Source organism: Lycorma delicatula, chromosome 2 (assembly GCF_047948215.1).
Source record: "Lycorma delicatula isolate Av1 chromosome 2, ASM4794821v1, whole genome shotgun sequence".
NCBI classification, from domain to species: domain Eukaryota; kingdom Metazoa; phylum Arthropoda; class Insecta; order Hemiptera; family Fulgoridae; genus Lycorma; species Lycorma delicatula.
Genome location: NC_134456.1, coordinates 98,219,972 through 98,244,618, shown reverse-complemented (window position 1 = coordinate 98,244,618; position 24,647 = coordinate 98,219,972). Strand labels below are relative to the sequence as shown.

Below are 24,647 nucleotides of genomic sequence, written 5' to 3'. Positions count from 1 at the left end.
GCATCTGAAAGTAGTTAAGATGGTTTCAGACACTTTGTACATTCCTTACAAGGAGATGAAAACCTCTTTTAAATAAAAGAGATGCTTCTCTCAGAGGAAGAGTCACATTTTATTTTAAAAACTGCAAAAGAATCTACTCAAAAATGGACTGTTAAAAAATTAAAAGGTTAACTGCAACCAGCTCGCATACAGCTACTACAGAAATGCAGGACCCCCTACTTCCACTTGATATTATCAACAACATTTTAATATAAGTACTTTTTTCTTCAATTCTTTCTTTATAGTTGTACAATATATAATCCTTAAGCTTAATGTCAGTAGCCATCCCCCAGTTTATAAAAAAAGATATAAAAATCTTTGTATGGAACTATGCAAATCACAGTTCCAGCAGCATGGTGTTTGATGTGCTAATGCACACATAGGAAGCTGCACGCAAGACTGCAAGAAAGAAAGCACTGTTGCTCTCGCAGTGCCGACTCTGGCGTGCTCGTGGAAGATAGTTTTTTTTTGTACTCCACATATGTATGGAACATTCCTTGTTCGTTATCTTTTCTAGTTTAGTCAGTGGAAAGAATATGAAAGAGGTTTAGTTGTTTTATCAGTAGTGATCAGAAGGTTGCGGAAAGCAAGAGCAATTTGATTGCCAAATCAGTCCAAAAACACGCTGGAAGGGCGAAAGAAAAGGTAATTATTAAAAACTAATTATGCATTTGTTTCTGTGTACACAGAAATTTAAATTAAGCACCGTTGGACTAGTGTTTTCAAGCAGACATTTTATCAAGTTATTATCTAATAATACTAAAAAATATTATCTGTATTGACATTTTATTATTTATTCAATTAAACTGAATACGGTTTTAAGTACATTGTGCTTAAAAACTGTATTCATGTTCCATATTCTTGAATATGATAAAGTGTAGAATTAGATTATTATCCTGTTTCCAGCTATTCTATTTGATTCTTTTTTTCGGTTCTTTTATTTTACAGAAAACTTTAACCACAGCCTTGAAAAGGCCCAGAAAAAGTTCTCTGGAGCAGCACCCCCACTAATTTTAGCTACAAGCCCCCACTGACTGCAACACAGATAAAAAGAGCAGTGATAGAAAGTCTTGCCTTTTAAGGAACCAAACAATATTCCCAGAAGCTGTGGAAAAACATAAAGAAAAATCCAGTTTATTTGCCACATCAGAAGACCGACTCATGATAGTTCTCTGACTTCTGATGGAGAAGGTTTGGTGAGGACTGCTTAGAAAGAAATTTCAGTGTACCCTGTTTACATTGAAAGTCAAAAGAACAAGCTAACTTCTTACAGGAAGGCAATCATCCCTGAAGAGTATTCAGACTGTAAAGTAATTGACTGAGCAGTCTGATTTCATTGATATAGTCATCAATGAAATTTAAATATTTTGGAGCATGATAAATCCTCAGTTAATAACTGTAAGCTTGAATGCAGAAATGCTTGAATGTGAAAATAGGTGCTTACATTATCTCCTCCATGAAAAAAAAGAAAAAATGCAATGAGGATGTAAACTCTCAAATTAAATCTTGGAGAGGAATTTCATATATTTTACACCTCCAGGGAAAGTGTTGTAATAGATATTAATAATGTTCAATAATCACTAATCAACAGAAACTGTCATCTCTTCTGAGTTTTCTTTCTCAAATAATCATGCATTACCTATATGTCAGGAAACGAATTGAGTTTACACTTCTGTAAAAAAAGAAGTTATTAACATTACCATCTTTTCAGAATTTCTGATCTCTGATTGGCAAATATCTAATGAACTGTCACTTTTGGATCACAACTGTATTAGTTTTAAACTCAAATTAGACTTAGAAGTTGAGTCCTAAAGGAAAAGAGCAAGTTTATTCTTTTAAGGAAAAACTGGCTCTTGTATGGAGAAACTCTATTTAAGAACTACTTCAATAAATGAAAAAGTCAAGATGTATAGATGATATAGACCACATGGTTTACAATTGAAAGAGACCAAAACTGATTCATATTAGGATAACTGTCCAGTTCAACAGGGACTAATGCTACCTGGTAGAAGAAAGACCATGAGCTGCAAAGTTAGTTTACATGCAGGTTAGACAGCTACTTATTAAAATTAAATTAAGTGGTAACTGAGGAAAGTATCATAAAACTCTAATAAACAATGTTAAAAAATTAAGGAAAACAAATATCACCTCTTGACAATACTTTTGTTGAGAGGTAAGTAAAACTACCATAGCCTCATGACATGATGATTTCCAAGAATTGTGTGACTCTCATAGTAACTCTTGAAGGTCCTGATGGTAAATATACTTCTTTTGGCTAGAAAACTTGAGATTACTATGAAATATATACAAGGCGTTTCATAATGTTCTTAGGAGTTAAAAAATTCAGTACAAAAAAGTATTTCACTTACCTAAATGAAAGTTGTACGAGATGATGCAGGAACTCAAACAGTTTTTGTTAAAATCTATAAATGTTCAATATGTGTTTCTCTGGTGACACGGCAAACATCAAACACGAAAGTCTAGCTCTTGCCAAACTCATTCTAACATGTCATTTTCGATAGAGATGATTGCATTGATTATGTGATCCTTTAGCTCAGCGATATCGTGCGACATTGGTGGGATAAACACCTTCTCTTTCATGTATCTCCAGAGAAATAAATCACATGGCGTGAGGTCTGGTGATCTTGGTGGCCACAGCATAATGTGTTGGTCTTCTTCAGATGCACATCCTATCCAGCACCAAGGTAATGTTGTGTTAAGTTACTGTCGAACCTCATTATGAAAACGGGCAAGACAACCATCTTGCTGGAAAATGAAGTTGTTGAGTAGCTGAGGCATAAGCCATAATTGTAACATATCCAGTTATATCATACCGGTTACTGTCATTTCCATAAAAAAAAAACGGCCCATACACTGCCTCACGAGAGATCACACAAAAAATGTTTACATTTGGAGAATCCTGAATGTGTTCCACATAAGCGTGTGGGTTTTCAGTACCCCAAACTCGCACATTATGACGGTGTACTTTGCCGCTAATATGGAAAGTAGCTTCATCGCTGAAAATTATTTTGTTTAGAAAACCTTCATCTAACAACATTTTTTCCTGTAACTGAAAACAAAAATCGAGCCTATGTGTTTTATCTCCATCAGAAATACGCTGGATTAATTGAAGATGGTACAGTTTGCATAATAAACGTTTACGGAGAATTCTCCACATTATTGTTTTTGAAATTCCTAATTCTCTGCCTGCAGCCGCAGTCGATTTTGACGGGCTGCGAATGAAACTTGCACGCACGCGTTCGACATTGACTTCTGAGGTTGATGGACGACCAGTTGATTTTCGCTTGCACAAGCAACCGGTTTCACTGAATTGTTTATACCATGCACAAATTGAATTGTCACTTGGTGGCTCCTTATGAAATTTCAACCGAAACGCACGTTGCACAGAAATTACTGACTTTGACAAGTGAAATTCTAATACACAAAATGACGCTTCCCGTGGTAGCCATTTTCTCTACTGTCGACGCCTAGTGAGCAAATGGTTTACTAACTGCTTAGCATATGTGGAAAAAACTATTTGAAGTACTCTTTCGTACAGTACTTGTTTTATTCTTATGAGTGAAATAGATTTTTGTTAATGAATTTTCGAAACTCCAAAGAACATTATGAAACGCTCTGTACATTTAGGGATGCAGATATCACTGAATTTTAGAGTCAAGGTTTCAGTCTATCCTAAGATGGCGTAACATTAGGACTGGAATCAGACGTCGAAGTTCAAATGGAAGGTAACAAAATTTTGCTCATTAGAAGTCCCAGAAGTAGATGGAATTTTTCCAGCACTTCTATGAAATGGTTCTAGTTTCACTGCTTTACCTATTCAAAAAGGGTTTTAGAACAATTCTCACCTTTGCCTACACCCCGATAGTCTGGAGGATTAGTAAGGTAGCTGATATGCCTGAAGCCTAGCCAAAACTAATAAGAGTCCTGTAATTTTTTATACTGATAATTGATGTATTAATGGTAAAAACTGGTGCTGACATATTTGTGAATTGTTTCGATAAGCCTTTATATCACAAAGGCTTGAGAAATATATCACAGTCTGTCAAGGTGACATTTACAAATTTTTAGATGCACCTGTACTTTTACATATTGAGATGGGATGTGTTAAAAATAAACATAACCATTTTCTTGGACAGTAAGGATGCACTTAAGGCCCTTGACTCAGATGTTTTGAACTCTACTGATCTGCAATTGTCACTAAGTATTTTTAGACCTTTCATCCCTTAATTATGTAAAATTGCAGGCCATAGACAATCAAGAGTTGTGGATAAGGAGAAGGCTGATTTTCTGACCAAGAAAGAAGAAAATATTCCATTTGTCAATCTAGAACTGGGATTTGAATTAGTATGGCTTTAGCTGGGCGGTAGTTAACCAATGAATTTTTTATGAAATGATAAATTTGTGAAAACCATTACCATAATAATTTACAGATTCCTTATTCAGGAACTTTGTTAAGATCTTTCTGATTCCATAATTACCATGAATGGGTCAAGTCTTTGATATATTAATAGTTTTTTTAACACTGGACACTGTATATGCATATCAAACTTTTAGAATACGGGCTCTATATAAAAAAAACAAGACCCCATAGTTTGAGAACTATGGACTCTGTAAGACAAGACCCCTATATAAATATATATAGGGCCATCTTCTCTATAGATGTACATATATTTATATAAATTTTATTAAAAAAAACAACCTAGAACTGAATATTGAGCGAAGACAAATCTTACCTTAGTTTTACCATGAAAGTAGTTTCTCAGGATCCTGCATCCTCAGGAATGATTGAAATAATTCCATTACTGCATAATAAAAATACTAAAATAATGTAAAGTGCTGCTATCTGTTACAGTTTTTATACAACTGTTTCCCTCAAAAACTGCCAAATGTTTTGATAATTTTGTCAATTTATCAAAATTGTTTTCTTTATAAAAATTTTGAAAATTATTAGAAACATATATGAAAATTCTGCTGTTCAGTAACTGGACAGATTTCGACAAATTGACAAATTATAAATATATTTTAATGTAATTATAGAATTCAATATTAACTGAAGATGTGGGATCCCATGAACATTTATTACTGGAATTAATATGGTAAATATAACTTATCTAATTACTGCGTTTTCGTGGTTTATATTTTGTATAATATTAAATATATATAAATTAATATAAGGGCTTAATGAAACTGCCAGGCATCTTTTCCTAGATTGTAAGGAAATAATATAAAATGTATTAATCTTTAGAAAACTCCATCCTCATGTAGGATATGAGTCATCCTGCATCTTCTACAAGATGTAGGGTTGACCTCATAGACCAAAAACAAACGGTGATTCATAAAAAGCATTGTCTCAACATTTGAAAAAATTATTCATAAAAATTTAATTAAAACCAAGTTTAAACTCTCTGACCCTGTAGTTTTTTTTGTAGAAAACGAAATAAAAAGGTTAATAGTAGAAAACAGTTTTTTGCTAAAAACTAAAAAGTACATAATTCATACCATAAAATTTATAATTACCTGGTCTTACATCTTTTTTATACCAATCTCCCATAAAAAATTGAACTGATCTAAAATTTTCTCTGTTAATATTTAAACGAGGTCCCTTATATACCAGTGTCAAACCATTTCCCTATAAAAACAGTAAAGTAAAATATTATTACAATAAAGCAATAGATAATTATCACATAAATGTAATAGTGAAAAACATTTAAAAATTAAAAACATTAAAAACTTCACAAAGGAGTTGAATAGTAATTTTGTTATTATTATCAAGATATATAAATAAAAATAAAATTTAGTTACAGCTGCATTAAACAAGAAGAGAAAAATATTAAAAATTTATGGTTTTCAACTGTCTTTTTAAAATCATAAAATTCAACTTCAAAAATCTATAACCTGCAAAAGAGACAGAAAGTTTTTTTAGTAGTAACCAAAGTATGTTTTAGAAAACTAGAACAATACAAATAACTGAATGTGAAAATCATAAATCCTTCAAAAATGCTCTATTATTAGCTGGATTTTTACACTGTAGATAAGGATTTGAACACAATAAAAAAAGCATTATAAAAACTGCTCTTCACTGGTTTCCCTCAATACAACAAACTCTTAATACGTTTGGTCTAAGAACTCTGAAATCAGTTCTTAGATTTTTTGTTACACAGATTTAGAAACTAAATTAAGTAATTGATCCAAGAATACTGAATAAAAATATTTAGAGTTAAAGGCAAATTATTAACTAATTTAAAAAAAAAAATCAATTTCTAAATTGGTTTATAAAAGAACCACACTTTGCCATACAAATCAAAAAGCTCATTATATATACAGAATAATCCAAATTGCACAGCAATCTCTCAGTAGATGATCTACAGCCAAAAATAAGAAAAAAAGTTCATTTAAACATAGGTCAGAAGACGGTTCATTAGAGTTTTGGCTTGCAAACATTTAGCCCTGCTTTCTGCTTCCTCTGTGAAATTAAATCATACTAATAAAATTCTTGGGGTACAAAATCAGGGGTAAGTTTTATACTTCCTTATGGATTTTGATCCAAGAAATTGAATAAAAGTAGTTAAAAACCTCTATCACATATTTGGATATCATATTTTTAGGTTTAGAATGAAATAATTTTGTTAATTTACTCATAAACAAATAAAAATTTCTAGTTAACATTGTAGGGAATTTAATTCTGAGAAAATCAATGTAAACAATGTTTATTAAAAATAAAAAAAAATTGAGTTCAACTTTAATTAGAAACAAAACACACAAACTGCATCGGAGAAGTGGAACAATTTTAAACAGAACAATTTTCATCAAGTGTTTGGACAATGAAAACTAATAGAAAACTTATCAATAATGAATAAAAAATAAATTAAAAAAAATCACATACCTTTTGTTTTTTTTCCCCCTAAAAATGACTAAATATCAAAATGGTTGCTTGATAAAGCTGCAAACAATTTTTCAAACCAGTTGCTTAATGTGGCCACCATTTTATTCAATGCATAGTTCAGCTCAGTAAATCCATGCTAGCCAGGCATGTGTAATAGAATCATTATTACTGCTACTAGTAGCTCTAGCTTCTATTATGTCTCAATTCTTCTTGTGTGCCAATATGAGCGAAATAGACTAACAACTTCATCCAACCCCAAAGGATAAAGTAAGTTGGTGTGAGATTGGGAATTTGAGGTGGCCATTTTACTGGTCCATTTCAATCAATCTGTTGCTTACAAAAGGTGTTATTTAAATGATTCATCACATCGACAGTAGTGAGCAGGTGCACCATCACTGAAAAACCACATCTGCTAGTGGAATATCTTCCAAAAGTTCAATCAGATTTGTATCCAAAAAATGCAAGTACCGCTCTCCATTGAACCTTGGCATTAAAAAAAAATGCTGTGAGATTATCACCATGAAGACCACACTGCCACACATTAAATAAAAAAGGTGCCTTAGAAATGACTTGTAGCAATCTCATGGGGACTTTCTTCTGCCCTAGCATGAGTCTTTCAAATTCATTTTTATAATTTTTAGCATTTATATGTTAACTGTTCTATTTAAAATCGTATCAGCTTTCCAATCCAGTTTGTGTGTTTTGTTTCTTATTAAAGTCGAACTTCTTAAATTTGTATTAAATTTTAATAAACATTATTTACATCAATTTTCTCAGAATTAAATTCTCTACAAAATTTTAACTAGAAATTTTTATTTGTTTATTGGAAAATTAATAAACTTATTTTATTCCAAAGCTAAAAAGTTTATTTTCTGACTAAACGTTTTTGTGTTTTACCCCATTTTTCTTAAAATCTAAATTAGCTAGAGGTGTGGGACCACTTTTATTCAATTTCTTAGATAAAAAACCATAAAGAAACATCAAATTTACCCTTTGATTTACATCCCATGAATTTTAGTATGGTTTAATTTCACAGATGGAGCAAAAAGCAGAACTAAATGTTTCGCAAGCTAGAAGTCACTAAACTGTTCTTTGATTAAAGTTTATATAAACTTTTTTTCTTATCTTAAACTATAGAATCATCTCCCAAGAGATTATAGAGAAATTTAGAATAATCTTCAATTACCTGAAAAAAAAATTATTAAAACTTTTTTTAATTATTAATATATTCTATGTTCAATAATAAACTTTCAGTAACTAATTTTACATGCTTACTATTATAAAAATCCCTACAACTAATAAAATTAAACATTTAAAATCCTTCATCAATTTGGGAAAAAATTGTTAAAAAATACTTACAATGAGTATGACATCAGGATGATCTAAGAGTTGTCCTTCACCACTGAAAGAGATGTTATATTTCAAATATCCTCCATAAGATTTTAGGTGGTTGCCATGGTAGTAATTTTCAGGTAATGAAAAATAAGGATATAATCTCTCATAATTCCTAGTTTCAGACGGTCCAGACAGTAACTATAACACAATTGTTGAAAAAATATTATTGCACACCTATAATTTAAAACTACATCAATCTGAAATCCTATAATTAAGAACAATAATTATCATAGCGCCTTGAATTTTGCATTTAAGAAATCTCTAGTTTTCATTAAACTAATGTAATAAGATAAATTTAAAAATAAATAAAACCTTCAAAATAAAATTTAAACATATTATTTCAAACTTTCTATGATTAAAATTCTACTTTTAATCTCCATAAATTATTTAAAAATCAAATAATCTCTCTGATCTGGACGAAGCACATCTTTCTTTCAGTAAATATTTTGTACTTCATTAAAAAGTTGTAATCAGCATGCATTCCACAAATTACTATCACATATTAGTGTTATGTTGTTTCTTATTGTTTTGGGCATAATCATCCACTAGATAAATATAAGAAAATTAAAATAAGATGTATTAACATTTTAACAATTCAGAAAAATTTCATAGCTGTAATTTAGAAATTTTTATCTGTGTTTAAATTAAGCTCTCAGAATATTGATTTAAATTTGGACTATCTTTTCTCTATACAACATCATGAATATTGGCAGTTTATAATGTTTATACTAATTTAAGCTATATATACATTTGCTGAGAAAGCTAATTAAAAGATTATAATTAATACTTTTTTGAAATTTATAATCCATACTTAATTTGCTTTATTATTCTTAGCTTTTAGCAAACTCAGAATGTTCAAGGTTGTATTTGAAGATTCATTGTTAAACAAATTAAAGCAAGAATTGAGGTAAAATTAAAAATTAGCACATATCATGGACAAACAGCAGTTATGTTGTATAAATTCATCATACGACTTCCTTTTACACCTGTTAAATTACATAATACACATTTTCTTAAAATGAAAAATACATAAAATTTTATTTCATTAATAACTTCTGATTTTTTTTTTATTGTTATCATCAAATTATTATTTATTGTAAATCTTTTTTTTTACAATCAGAGGTTAATAATTATTAATAATCAATATATTTAAATTAAAAAAAAAAGTTAAAAAAAAAAGGAGATTAAGTTGGATTCGAACCGATGTGCCTTCCCCTTGTAAGATCCAAATATTTCATTAAAGTAAAATAAAAATTTTATTTGAATATAACTCTGGAACCAACGAAAGTAAGTACCACTTATGATACATCGTTGAAAAGCTCTCAATGAGGGCTTATTACTGCAGTTAAGAAAAAGTCCAATATCCAGATTTTTTTGGATTTTGGGCTTTTTAGGACACTTTTGGTACAGTTGATTGCATCACAAGGAGAGGTGCATAACTTGATGTTACAACAGTTCTAAATCCAAAATTTCAACATTCTACGGAAAATCGTTTTTTGAGTTATGCGAGATACTTTTGTACGTACAGATGTCATGTAGAAACTAATCAAAATGGATTCAGGGATGGTCAAAATGGATACTTCTGTTGAAATTTGATACCCCAAATTTTTTTCAATTACCTACACTTCCTTTACTTTGTACAAGGAAGTAAAAAGCAAAGTTTGTTTCAGGTAAGCATTATGGTTTGAAATTTATTCAATTTTTTATATTTTTAATTATTACTAGAATCCAATTAATTACCAAATAAAACCATACCAAATCTGTGAATTACATATCACTTGTTTAAAGCACAGTTTAAGTATAAAAAAACATTTTTTCTTAATAATTTATTACACATTTGAAAAGAATCTATAGCAATGCTGTTCTAGCAAGGCACTTTTTCCTCTACTTACGGCCATACATCTACTCCCCTCCACAAGTAACTTGCTATAACTTCTTAGTTATAGTTTTAAATAAAATGACATGATTAACAAGAGATAAAGTACATTAGTCTTATCTCTCAGATTAAAGTAAAGGAGGTAAATAGACAGAAGACTCCTGAGATTGCATCAAATGTTTACACATCTATCTGGAAAACAATTCCTCATCACAGTATAATTAGTTAAATTTTACTATAAGAATCTCATACATTTTAAAATTTCATTCTATGTAGATGTTAAAACAAGTCTTATTTCCACCTTGGAAAAAATAAGTATTTCTCACTGAATATAAGCAAATGAAAAATATTAGAATTGTAGATGGTATCACAAAAAGTAATTTCAACAGTCTTTTTAAATGAACGAGAAGTAATCATTTAAATAAATAATATTACTTATATAATGCCATTTTGAAAAACATTTATTAAAAAAATATGTTAACACGCTAGTTTACCTGGAAACCACGATTTTTGTTTCGCACAGCAGGTTGTAATCCTGATGGTTGATTTCTATGAACTTGTACATTTCCTTCTGGTGAGAAGTAAACATCAACCAGTTGAAAACGGTCTAATGGTGGTGGTAACTAAAACAGAAACAAAATAAGCATAAAAGATCAGTTTATTAAACAGTTTAATTGTGTATCCATTCTTATGGTTAATAATTAATTAAAATTCTAATGTTAAATCAATCAATGTAACTATTGAAAATAGAATTTAACGACACTACTGAAATTAAGTTTCAAAACATATACATAATCATCCTTCTCCCAAATTCTTTCTTATCTATATGAGCATCTAATAGATTAACTTACAAATTAAAAAAAGGGAAACTTGTTTGTGTCTCTTCACACAAGAAACAAATATTTTTTGGAGTGCATTATTTAAAATATGGGCTTAGTTGTATTATTTTTAACATGTTATTTATACTTTTACTGCCTTGTGAATAATCTCCGTTTTGTATTCAGATGTATCTATGACTATTCCAAAATTGAACAGGGTATTGCAGCTACCACAGTAACATAGTGTGTACGCAGTAGCCACTAGCAACTAATAATCTCATTACAAAACCGTCTGCTGTACATTCTGTTCAGTGTTGGTAAAGTAACAGTGAAGAACAAGGAACCTGTCCAGTGTAAGTCCTTCAATTGCATGCCTTAGACTTTCCACATAGTATGAAGATATCATTCAAATTACAAGCCAAAATTATGCAGACACTAACAAAAACAGGTGGCTACAATGTTTTAGGATTACAAAGAAATTTCCCTAATGGAATTCATAGAATGTTTGACAGGATCAACATCAGATGCTTGTAAATGTTAAAGAAACTTTGGGAAAAAAAGGATGCCTGTGAAGATATTCTTTGCACAATAATGCATGGCTCCATTCTCCCAAATGTCACAAAGCTAAAGGTCTTTTTTATAAAAATTTGTTTATAACTTTTGTGGAATTCCCTATCACAATACTTTTACACAGAATTTAGCTAATTTAAATTTATAACAAAATTATCTAATTATGTAGGCCAACAAATACAACAAAACCTTGTTTCTGATTGCTATCATTTGTTAAGATAATCGCCAAAAGTCATCATATCAAACATTCAGGTAATGAATTCTTAATAAGTAAAGATAATTACAATTCATAAAATTTTCCATAAACTTTATCTAAACTAATTATTTTTGAGTAAATTGTTATTTGCTACCTTTTACATAATTTGTAGCTACTTACTTGTGTAAGAAGAAATATACATTGATATATATAAAATAAAATAATCCTTGTTCAAAAACAATTTATGCATTCTGCTGTTCATATTACTTGATGTATATGAAGCACAATCTTGACACATTCATAATCTAAATATAGATTTTTTTAAATCACTAAATAAAGATTAAGGCAATTAGAAACAAGAAAAATTGTTATAAATTCTTTTTATAATAAAAATATTAAAAAACATAGTTTGAACCTGGTAAATGAATAAATCAGCACTTCGACACTCAGTTGTTGTTCCAAAACAAAAACATGATATACAGTCTGATGGGGAAACTGCAAGATCATTAAACTGTCCTGGTGGACAAAAAGTTGGTTCATGTTTAATAACCAATAATGTGTCTGGTGTAGCTATTGTGTTACCACGAGTGTTCAGTCCTTCACAGCTGTATGCTCCTTGATCTGAATCCTGAAAATAAAAAAGAATTCTTTAACTAATCATGTAATTATTCTAAAAAATACTATAATAATTATTATATACCTGTTATAGTATTCTATTAAATAATAAAATAGGTATTAGAAGAATACCTAATATAATATAATAGGTAATATAATAATATAATAGGTAAAAGAAGAAGTCCTTCTCAAAGTGATTGGCAGCCTTTCATATGTTATGGTGTTCAGTTTAAAGTAACTATTAAATAATTACTTAATTTGAGTTGAAACACAAGAGGAATCTTAGTGGCAACCAAACAAACCATCCTTGATTTAGTACCATTCATTAATGGAAAACGTAATAGGTCTTTGGGTTCAGTAAGTTAGACAGTTTGTCAGCCTGTGACAAATGACTTCTCACTAGCTGACATTAAAGGTAACTCATTACAAAATCTAAGTGTATGAGTTGAGTAATCTACTTCTAATCTGCACCAGATTTTATTATCAGATTTGAGCTATTATTGTACGAAGTGTGTTGCTTTTCGTTGCTTTCAACTCATCTAAAATCAAATTACATATCAGGATTATTTCTGTCTTTGTGGTATGGATGACAGTATGTTTCTTAATATAAATCAATATGCCACCTCTAATAACCATTTCTATCAGCGTGCATTATCAGCTCCAACATGACTCATGTTTTGTGCTGCTTGACATCAAAAGCCAGTTCAGGTCCAGGAACATAGTAGGCTACATAAAAAATGTAAGTCCTTAAATAGAGCATTCTGTAGTTCCCAAATATATCTACTAGTAACAGTAAATCACATTTCAAATACAAATTTGCTGGGTTTTGCAGGTAAAGTAGTCCACAAATCATCTTAATTATAGTAAAGTAAACAGAGTGTATCACAAAGTTCTTCAGGGGCTTTCATAACCTATTCTACTTGTGAAAATAATGGGAATTCATGTACGTATATATCCAAAGATACTTTGTTTGCGAGTTACGACTAGTGAAAGATTTCGCTTGGATTTCAGCTACCCTGTTGAAATGAGGTCGTACTGAAATTTCTAGGACATGAATTAAGGGGGCAGAATTAGTGGCTTATGGTTTTTGACAGAAAAACTGAATAAAAAATAGTTCTCAGAACCACAGCTGCAGTATTTTTTGAGAAATCTGGGGTGAAAAACTCTGTTTTTTATGTTTGGTGTACAATAACATTGTTAAATGGGCAATAAACACATAAAACTTTTAAATAAAACTTGTAGAGAATTTAATTCTGAACAAGAATGGTGTAAGGTAAGTTGAATAAAACAAAGAAATGTTAGAAACAGTACATTACTACATTTGTCAGAAAAGTACTTATTTAATGTAAACAAAAATTAAAACCTTTTTTTGATGATGTGAAAAATTTGTAAAATCAAAATTTACTGTTAAAAATTAATTAGGTAATGCGCAATACTGCATTATTGTTGAAATCATTCTGTAAGCAAATTTCATTTAAGATGGTATCAACAACTTTTGCAGTGAGCATACATGGGCGGAAGTACATCCTCATGAAACAGTGGAAGGCAACACCGATTTAGCATCATCAATATATGGTGCAGTCTTCTTCAAATCAGCTGTTTGGACTATTCACATTACCAGAGCTTTTAGAAACTATGGTCTACTTGTACTTTCTTCAAGAAGAATTGCTGCAGCTGCTTGAAGATGTTCCTCTAGTACTGAAATTCAAAGTACACTTCCGACACAATGAAGTACCTCCCCACTATTCTTGTATCATTTTCACTCATTTAAATCATCATTTCCCTGAGAAATGGATTGGTAATGGAGGTCCACATTCTTGGCCACCAAGATCTAACACTTTTAGATTTTTGGGGATGAATGAAAAATGCTGTATATAAAACAAAAATACATTCTCATGAGGAATTAACTGTCCTCATTATGATTGTGACTGAACAACTTAAGGACAGCCCTGAATAACTAAAAAGAGCAACAAAAGCAGTGAAGAAGTATCCCAAGAATGTGTTGAAAATGGTGGGCTCATTTTTGAACATTTATTATAAACTGGTGTATATAAATGCACTTTGGTCTACCGTACTGTTTCTTAATAAAATTCTATTTTTTCTAACTTTTCTGTTTTATTCACCTTAACTTACAGTATTTTGTTCAAATTAAATTCTCTACAAGTTTTTTTGAAGTTTTACAAATTCATTGCCCATTTAACAAAGTGTACATCAAACATGTAATCAGGGTTTTTTACCTGCAATTTATTGGGTTTCACCCCCAGATTTATGAAAAAAAATTCTGCATATTCTGTTCTGAGACCTATTTTATTTGATTCTTCAGGTCAAAAATCATAAGAAGTCACTAATTCTGCCCCTTAATTAACATCCTAAAAATTTCAGCACGACCCATTTCACAGAGGTGGCTAAAATTCAAGCAAAATCTTTCACTAGCCGTAACTCACAAATGAAGCATTTTAGAACATATGCTTATATGAACTTTTTTAATTCATTTCACAAATAGAATAGATTATGAAAGTCATGGGAGAACTTCATGATACACCCAGGCATATACCGACGTTGAATTTTAAAGAAGATATTGAGAAGTTGTACAAGAGTATTGGAGATGTAATAAAATCTAAAAAGGACTGCTGTTATAATGTACTAATGGGAAACTGGATTGTTGTGGTCATAGCAGGTGAAGAACACAGTATGGAAGGAGAATTTGGGTTAGGGGTAAGGAATGGAAGGGTGAACAGATAGTAGTATCAAACTGTCTTTGTTTTGCCGATGACTTCGCTTCTCGGCCTCTGGCTCCGTATTGTAAACTTGTAATTTGCAATACCAGTAGCAATTTTCTGCAAGGACAGTGTACTACATGGTCCTTGTAGTGTACTACAAGGACAGACGTACATGCCGTCAGGGTTGTACAATGATCGGTGGCAGTTAGTCAACCTGCGTTGCTGCAAAGTGTTTCATGGAACAGTGGCGTAGTGTGTTGCAGTAGGGTCAGCATCGGCTAAATAAGGACATTTTCTGTGTCTCAGTGTCCCTCCCAATTCGTAGTTAATGAGGCAAATAAACTTTCTGAATCCTCTGGCAGGTTCAGGAAGCGATTTTGCTATGACCTCGCCAGTGGTCTGTTAGGAGCTTCTAGCTTTTGACATTATGTGAGAACAGGTGACCTTGCTCAGAAAAAGAATTGTTAAACGCTCACCTTGCCTTGAGTTAGGTGTTAGTTTCTTTCAGGTTGTGGACGTAGTGCCTGGCATCCCAGTCGGTGTTATTTGCTTAAGCTGCGATGGGGCAATCTGGGGGAGAATGCTTGGAGGACTTGATTGGTTTTGCCAAGGACTTGGTGGTCTCCGCAGAAGTCCTGGTCCTCCGCAAAGGAGGTCTCAAAGGTTTTCACAGGGAAGGTGCTGTGCCCTCATGAAAAGGATTGCACAAAAAATCCGGCTGAAACCTCTGTTACAAGTTGTGGGGTAACAGCTGCGACCGGAACCGCACAAGAAGTGTGCGCTAAGGAGGGGCGAGCCAAGCCCAAAGGACTCTCCCCATGAAGTCAAGGGCAGTGGAGGATGAAAGTGCAGTGATCAGCCCCAGGCGGGAGCTCTTGGGGGTAAGCCTGCTACGAATCAGGTGAACTCCGGGTCCGAAGGTTTAGGGCGGTCGGAGTGGATCAAAATTTCCTCAAAAAAGGAGTCGAGAATGTCATGTCCTTGGAGATTCAGCAGCTTGTTGACTACTATTTGAGTCAATATGCACTGTTGGTTTCGGGTCTGGCATTAAAATGTGAAAGACTCCAAGGTGCCAACCTTACCTTGGACTCGGTTGTTTCATGACTGTCCGGCAAGGTATACCAGGTTGTGGAGGAGCAGGGGCTTCAAGCCGGTGATGGGTGAACTCCACAAGTCTATAAAACGGGTGGAGGAGAAGGTTACAAAGCCTGTCTTCTTCGCCGCGCCTGTGCCTAAGCGAATTAGTTCACCGCTGCCAGTTCAAGCGCTGGCGGCTAAAATTAAGCGCACTACCGTTAAGGAGGTTCCACTAAAACCTGGTCTGGGGGCTTCGTCGTTAGCGATGTAGCTAACCCTGAGGAAGGTCCTGGACCCGCGGAGGGAAAAGATCTAAATCTCCCGTGTCACTAAAACAAAAGACCACGGTGTCATCCTGGAAGTCATAAGTGAGCGGCAGGCGAAGCAGCTGCTGGAGGCCGACGTTCTGACAAGGAACAGGCTGACGGCTCAGTTGCTGGCCAAGCGAAGGCCCAAGATATTGGAATACGATATGCCAAGGGTGACAAGGGTGAAAGAGCCAGAAATCCTCAGGGCTATGCACAGGCAAAAACCTACATTGAATATGTCCGTCGAAGATTTCCTTCAGGAAACCAAGGTGGTCAGGCAGCTGGGGAGGAAGGAAGCCCCAAAGAGTCACTGGTTGTTGGAGACCTCGCCATAGATCCGGCAAGTTTTGGTGGCCGGAGGACATTTGTTTTTCGGGTGGACCTCATGTAGGGTTGTCGACCATATAGAGGTCGCCCGATGCTACAAGTATCAGAGCTTTGGTCACACCTCTCTCCGCTGCAGAGCACAGTCGAAGATGTGTGGTCACTGTGCTCTTCCGGGGCACAGGGCAACCAACCAACTGCACTGCCAAGTCTGCGCCGGCCAAATGCGCAGCCGGTACCTTGGTGAAAGGCAAAGATGCTGGACACCGGGTCTGGGGTAGGCAGTGCAGGGCGTGTGATATTACACGAGTGAGAGCTGTAAAAACACAGCTTATGGCGACGCCTGAATTGGGGGAAGCCTTTGAGGGCAGACTCCACCATGTTGAACGCTTGCGCCTAGGGCAGTTGAATCTGAATCATGCCCGGACGGCCACCAGTGAAGCCGTGAGGCTCCTTGAGTATAAAACCACGAGGTCCTATTGGTCTAGGAGGCGTACGCGATCGGGGGTAAGGTAGTCGGCTTCCGCGGGGTGTATGTTATTCATTTTCGTAGGGACGGCGGCCCGCCGCGGTCATGTTTGGCTCAGATACATTGGGGGTATTTTGGATGCCCCAATGGTCAGATGAGCAATTCACCGTCGTGCGAGTCACGAGGAGTACACTCGAAGTCGTACTAATGACGGGATACTTCCAGCTTAGATGGAGTATCGATGACTTGCTGGTGAAGTTGGGAGGATTCTGGACGGTCTCCCGGGCACCAGAGTGCTGGTTGCTCTGGACGCTAATGCCAAGTCTCCTGCCTGGGGTTCACCATTCACTGACCCCAGAGAGATTAGAGGGGTCTCGAACAGTTCGTTGAAGACAGGAACCTCTACTTGATTAACAACGCAGAAACACTGCAAAATTTCTCTTCCGAACTGGGGGAAAGTTACATTGATGTAACCTTAGTGACGGGCGAATGCTGCGAAGTACAAGTAGTTGGACTGTCCGGCCAGAGGCCAGTGTGAACGATCATAAGCTTACAACCTATGAGATCGTTTACGGAGGCGATCTAAGAGTTCCAGAATCGGGTCGCTATAAGCTAAGATCAGCACAGGCTGCGGTGCAAGTGCGCAGCTGCCTTGCAAGGGTTGGAATGACATGGAGCACAGAGAGGAGGTGGAATTGATGGCTGAACAATTCAGCCGGGCCATCAAAACAGGCTGCGATAGGGTCGTATGGCGGCCTTGGCCAATGGATTGGGAAAGGATCTCTCAATCGATTTAGTGGCGAAAGTTCAGGCAGCCATGTGGAGATTGTAAAGAGGCCAGGAGGTCGAAGTATTTGGGATGTGGTTTTGGGCCAGGCTAGTACCGGAACAAAACAGTGATCACAATGCACCAGATCTAAATTTCGTTCAGTTGCCCATCTTCACCTGTGGAAGAGGCTGCAGAGCCTCACAATGGAAGCATGACAGCTATAATGGTACACTACAACTAAGGGAAGATCCCTTAGATCCCTGTTCAAGTTAATATGAGATCTGGGGGGATGGTATGCCTTGAGCTTGTTTTTAAGGGCAACAGGTGCTCACCAATCATGTTAATTTTGACCAATATCTGTTTCGGTTCTGCCTGGCAGCTGATGAGCTGTGCGTCTGCGGGAGGTCCAGTCAAATGAACACCTGATGTTTGACTGCCCTGCTCTTGGGGGAGCTTTTGGACTGCTCTTAGTTTTAGGAGCTATTTAGGACACTAGTCGCTAAACTGTTTGAGCTCAGTAGCCGTTTATGGCACAAATGCTTTAGGGTGACCAAATGGGGTGGTGGCAGGAGAAATGCCAAGTAAACCAATTGCCGATGACTTGACACTGCTAGCAAATGACATTGACAAAAGCTAAATCACAGATATTAGAACTTCAACACATTACAAATAAAATTGGCCTCAAAATATCAATCAAAAAGACAGAAATTTGGACAAAGATTGGAACATATGAAAAAGTACTGGGAGGACTGCAAGGCCCAAACAGTCCATCAAAGAGATTTAGATAATGAAGTGACTAAAGTGATCCTTTGCGGTCATCTTTTATGACCACATAGGATCAATTAATATTATTATTAATAAAAAATAATAAACACCAACTACATCAATGGAACTTTCACAAGTACATAATTAACAAGAACCATGTAAAATATGGCAATGGAAATAAACATTCTTTTTTTATTATATAATATAGTAAAAAGAAAATCTGTGCAATGGAAGAAAATGAGACAGAAGCAAGAAACAGACCTGACAATGACGCTTAATGAAAAGTGTAATATTCTGACATTATAAATGAATGATCTTCTACACAAGATTCAATACAATAACAAGAATGTTCAAAAGAAAAAGAATACACAACAAACAAACAGAAATAAAAATCAAGAAATCAATATTTTTCAAACTATATATTACTGAAAATAGTTTTATAATTAGGTCAATTTTTAAAAGTCTTATTATACTATCTTAAAATTTTATGGTTTGCTTATAAGATAGTGAAAAAAATGGTGAAACGCCTAAACTGGGTAATTATCACTACTAAATAGAAATTAATTCATGTAGACTTCATTCAAGTTCTACCTTATAACCTATTTTTCTGTTATTTTGACTTCAGTTAATTAATTATACTTAAAAATCAATAAAATTAATATAAAATGGTGGATAACATTGATGAATTTTTTATATGGTAATAACAATTTAATTTTACTTAATAAAATTTTCTCAATAAAGCAAGAGCTAAACTCAGAAAATAATACCTGCCCAAACAGAATAATAACCATACCTGAACATCTGGGCAGACAATTACGCCAACTCCATTTTCACTAGTCGTAGTACATTTTGATGGAATGTGACCCCAGTCTTTTCTCCACATAACGTCTGGTACAGGTATACCTCTCATTTTACATGATACAGTGAAGGTCTCACCTTTATTAAGTACCATCATAGGTGGTGGAGGAATATCAGTGAAGACGCTCGCTAAAATTGAAAAAGAAGAAAAGAAAACAAAGTTTATCAAATAAATTTCAACAGTATCAAATAAATATTTGTCCATGCTATTTACATAGAACGGATTTGCTCTTAAATGGTCTAGCTAAGATATTTTTTAAAAAATAGGACTATTATTGAAATATATTACATTAATTTCTTCTTCTTCCTCTTTATTATTCCCTTTGTGCCATTAAGCATTGGTTTCCACCTAACAGTTTTTTGTATTCTTTTCAGTCCATTGTCATTCTTCTCTCCTCCTGAAAAGTTTTACCCCTCTCACTGAGAATTTCAGTTACCTACTTCTGCCGTTCCACTCTCAGCTGTCCTCTTCACTGCTTACCTCCATTACCATTCTCAGCCTACTATTTTTATTCATTCTAATCATATGACCAAACCATCTCTTACTCATCCAAAGCTCTTTTTCATCCAAATGTTGAACCTTTCTTTGATAGACACAACTTTTAATAAATCCTTAACAAAAAAAGTCCAAAGGAGTGATATCTGTATATCTAGGTGACCATGCAGTTGGTCAATGGCCTTGTTCAATCCAACAACTGGAGTAAGTGCTGAACTTTGATTTGAACATTGGTTTGCTTGGCATTTCTCCCACCACCACCCCATTCATTTGCCCTAAAGCAAAAGCCCAAATATCTGTGCCACAAACAGCAACTGAGTCTCAAACAGTTTAGTAACCAGTATCCTAAAATACTCCTAGAGCTTACCTAACAGCATGAACGAACTAAGCGCGGTGCCATACACCACCAGCTGCTCTGTCCCAACCGCTCACTTATCATATATTTGCAAAAATAGGTAGACACACTCTGTCAACTACTAAAATATATATGAAATTCATAATAGAATTTATTTCATCTAAGCAGCAATTCGCTGCTATGCCTATGTCACTGAATGCCAGCAAGTACCTGTTCACCAATTAATAGCGCTTGGAGCCATAATTGGCTGGTGGTCAATTATACTCAGGGTTAGCTTCCCACAGCAATGCGGTAAGTCTTTCCCTTAAATAAACTATGGATGCTGGTTGAACAAAGCTACCGCATCTAGGAATTCCGACACGGTCTGACAATGCGGCTCTTGCCACATTGACTCGCCACTTGTGAATGGCCAATTTTCCCCTTGACCTCTAAGTTCCAGGGGAAAATTGTATATGTTCAAGAACATGGTAACATCTCAGAGAAAATTGGTGAACACCATCTTGTTGGAAACTGAAGCCTGCAGGAATCTGAGGAACAGCAAAGTTCTCAAGCATGTTGAATTGCATGTATCCTGTAACAGTGGGCTCCATGAAAAAAGATGGATCGATAACATAATTTTTGTGCAGTCCTAACCATACTTTCAGTGTGTCCCTTTCATTTTCGATTACTGTATAAGGGTTTTCAGTACCCAAATTTGACTAATGTGTCTTGTAACTTTCCTACAGTTATGAAAGTAACTCATCACTAAATAAAAACGTATTAAGATAATTAGGACTGTTTTCAACAAGGTGCATTACCTCTGCAGCAAACAGATATTGTAGGCAGAAATCATTTAGTGTAATGTGTCAAGGAGTTGTAACTTGTACAATCAAAAACAGTGCCGCTTATGAACAATGTGAACAAACAGTGGAACGAGCTATTTGCAGTTCATATTAGCCTGCCTAATTGACTTTCCAGGACTGACAGTGAATGTATCATGTACACAACCCACAGTCTCATTACTAACTGAAACTTTTGGGTGACTTCCAGTTTGTGAAGCCAAGCTTCCAGTCTCTCTTAAAGTCATAACCCACAGACAGACTTTGATGTAGGGGAATCAATATTCCATTCAGTTTGTACATGCTGTTGAACATGTATAGCTGATTGAAACTCCACAAATCAAAGCATGCAATAAACCTTCTATTGTGGAATTTACATCTCTACTAATTACTATTTACTACGATTGCATTTTAAGTCGGCTTTCCTGCCCATGTGTATTCCCCTGACCTTGAGAGTATACAGAACAAATCTTGGAGATATTTCCTGTTGATTGAGCCTATGTTTAAGAGATTATGACGACTGGTTTTATAAATATAAACCATTACTTTTGGATACCTTTAGCTGGACACTCTGTATTAAAATTTTCATAAGTTACCAATATATTTTATTGTAAATTGTTTATATTATTTTATTAGAATGCAATCATCTTTAACTATATCAAGGAACTTGTAAAAAACCTTCACTATGAAATATATTTGTAAATGAATAATTGACTAAAAATCACTTACAACATCCGAGTTCATCACTTCCATCTTGACAGTCTATTTCCATATCACATTGGAATGATTTTGGAATGCATTGGTTTAAAGATTTACATTCATATTCATTTGTTCTACACCGAGCACCTGTAGAACAGAATAAAATATCAACACTCAATTATGTGAAAAAAAACAAGGTTATTTGATTTCATTATTGAAATTTGTCTTTAGAATAACTGAAGAAAATCACAGAAGAGTACACTGTTTTGACTAGTTATTCTAGCATTATTTCTAGCATTATGTAGTTGTTCTAGCTACTCATACTCAACATTATTGCTGAAAGACACAAAAGACGTTTTTCAACATGTTAATCATCGCATAGTATATTATAGACTAACAATATAGGAGGGGTGGTATTTAATATTAAATTAAGATATTTTGAGGAATATCAATTTAGAGGGGTTATTATAATAGTGGACTTTTTTGCATATTTAAAACCTCTAAAATAGTTATTATTGAAATTATAAAATAATTCTGCTGTGTAACGTTCATTTTATCTGGTTTTGTGAAATCCATTTCATTAGCAGAAATCTGAACAGTTTATAATTATTTTTTTTTAATATAAAGAAAAACATTGTTTTTAACAGATACTTTGTCATCAATTAGTTTAATACAACTTTTTTTTTTTTAAATTAACCCTTTCACTGGTTTACTTGTCTAATCAAAATTATGGAATCTCTCTTCACTATTCCATTCAACTTTAGTTCACGGTTATTCTTTTTCTGCTACATTGTTTTATTTGACTACAGCTTCTGGTAAACAAATATAACATAAAGTCTTTGTCATGTACTGTCACCTTGTATTGAGTTTTGAAATAACTTCCAAATTCTCAATTATTCAGTTACATTATTTTTGCTTATATTTTTACTATAAATAAAATGATATTTCATTTTTGTTTTAAGGATAAAAATAATTAATTCCATGTTTTTAAATATTTAAAAATACTAATAAAGATTATTTTAATTTTTATAGGCAGGAGATAAGAGCAATTTTCATATAATTTTATTTATTTACATCTGCATGCTAGTGAATGATGTTTTCATTTCAATAATTAGTTCTTATTTTGATATATCTGTTCTGTTCAATATTGTGACTTAACACAATTTTAAAAGTGATGAGTAAAAAAAAAACAATTAACATTTCTACATTTGCTTATTTAATGATTAATGTAAAAGACAATTTTAAAAGAAATTTTTCACTTAAAAATTGTTTTATGAAAAAATTTCAATATTTGTTAAAAAAAATATAAGAACATATTCACAATGTATGTATATAAGAACAGATTTTTAAAAAAAGCAGTTTCTGTTCAGAAAATCTTCTTTGGCTAATTATGCAATCAGCATGGCAAAGTGCTGAAAATTAATAAGCAGTGAAGGATTAATATTTAAATTTTGATTACATTTTTAATTATATATTTTTAAATATATTAACTAGAAAAGTGTTTCCTTTTTCCCCCAAAAAAAATGTACCATACAAGTATAAAAAATTTTAAAATTTATGTAAAATATATATATATAAATAAACATATTTTTTCAATTAGATCTTTAATGTGTAATAATAAATACTACATGTAGCAAAATGCTATTAATAAATTATTTTAGTTACCAATAAATATTACCCATTAAATTCATGCTTTAGTGTTAACCCCTTCCATAGTTCTTAAAAGAAGATGATTGATTACAAAAAAATCATTGCGGTATAAGAAAACATATTTTGCTTTAGTGTAATCCCTTCCATACTTCTTAAAAGAAAATGACCGATTACAAAAAAATCATTGCAGTATAAAAAAAAATATTTATATTTACATTTGCTTTCATACTACCTTCAAACTACAATTCACAATTCTCAAAAGTAAAAAACTAATTAAAAGAAATATTTCATATACGCAACGATTTTAAGCCATAAAATACAGCATTAATAATAAACATAATGAATTTTTAACAACCAATAAACTGTTTGGCAACAGCCAATAAAATTATAATTTACGATAAGTCATTTATTGTGGCATTTTCTGACATTAAAATTTTCAGAAATAGAAATTGTTAAAACAACATTTAAAAGAGATAAACAAACCTGGTGGAGAAGTACCACAATTCCTTTCATCAGAGCCATCACCACAGTCATTATCAGAATCACAATGCCAAACCTTAGGAATACATCTCTTATTATCACATGTAAACTGGTTAGGTTCACAGCCGTGCGGATCTGTAACGGTATTACAAATGTTAGCACCAGAATAATAAATTTTAAAAATTTCAAATATTTTAAAAGGTGTTACATATTCTACATACTTACGACAGCACTTTAAACCCAGTTGTCATTTGAATGAATGCCAGTACCACATATCCTTAAAAAAATGGCTACTGTGTTAGAATAACACTTCAGTAATATTTTGGATGAATGTTTTCTTAAGCAGCTTTTTTATGCCTTTTATATGACTGATATCTTTGTAGCATAATAAACTCATTCACAGGATTCCAAATTTGCAGAAAAAGGAATTCATTTCATAAAATCAT

The 24,647-nt window shown here is 33.3% G+C and overlaps 1 protein-coding gene across 15 annotated transcripts in view; it reads right to left on the bottom strand.

Moving 5' to 3' along the window:
* The window catches only part of trol (terribly reduced optic lobes), a 1,106,314-nt gene that overhangs the window by 212,800 nt on the left and 868,867 nt on the right, over nt 1-24,647 (bottom strand). For all 15 annotated transcript variants that reach the window (XM_075355875.1, XM_075355878.1, XM_075355883.1 and 12 more), the window contains 7 exons: nt 24,205-24,336; nt 22,102-22,218; nt 19,639-19,832; nt 12,214-12,426; nt 10,709-10,837; nt 8,303-8,476; nt 5,578-5,689 (listed from right to left, as the gene is read on the bottom strand). In XM_075355875.1, coding sequence (XP_075211990.1) covers nt 5,578-5,689; nt 8,303-8,476; nt 10,709-10,837; nt 12,214-12,426; nt 19,639-19,832; nt 22,102-22,218; nt 24,205-24,336 — 1,071 coding nt within the window. The remainder of the gene's footprint in view (nt 1-5,577; nt 5,690-8,302; nt 8,477-10,708; nt 10,838-12,213; nt 12,427-19,638; nt 19,833-22,101; nt 22,219-24,204; nt 24,337-24,647) is intronic.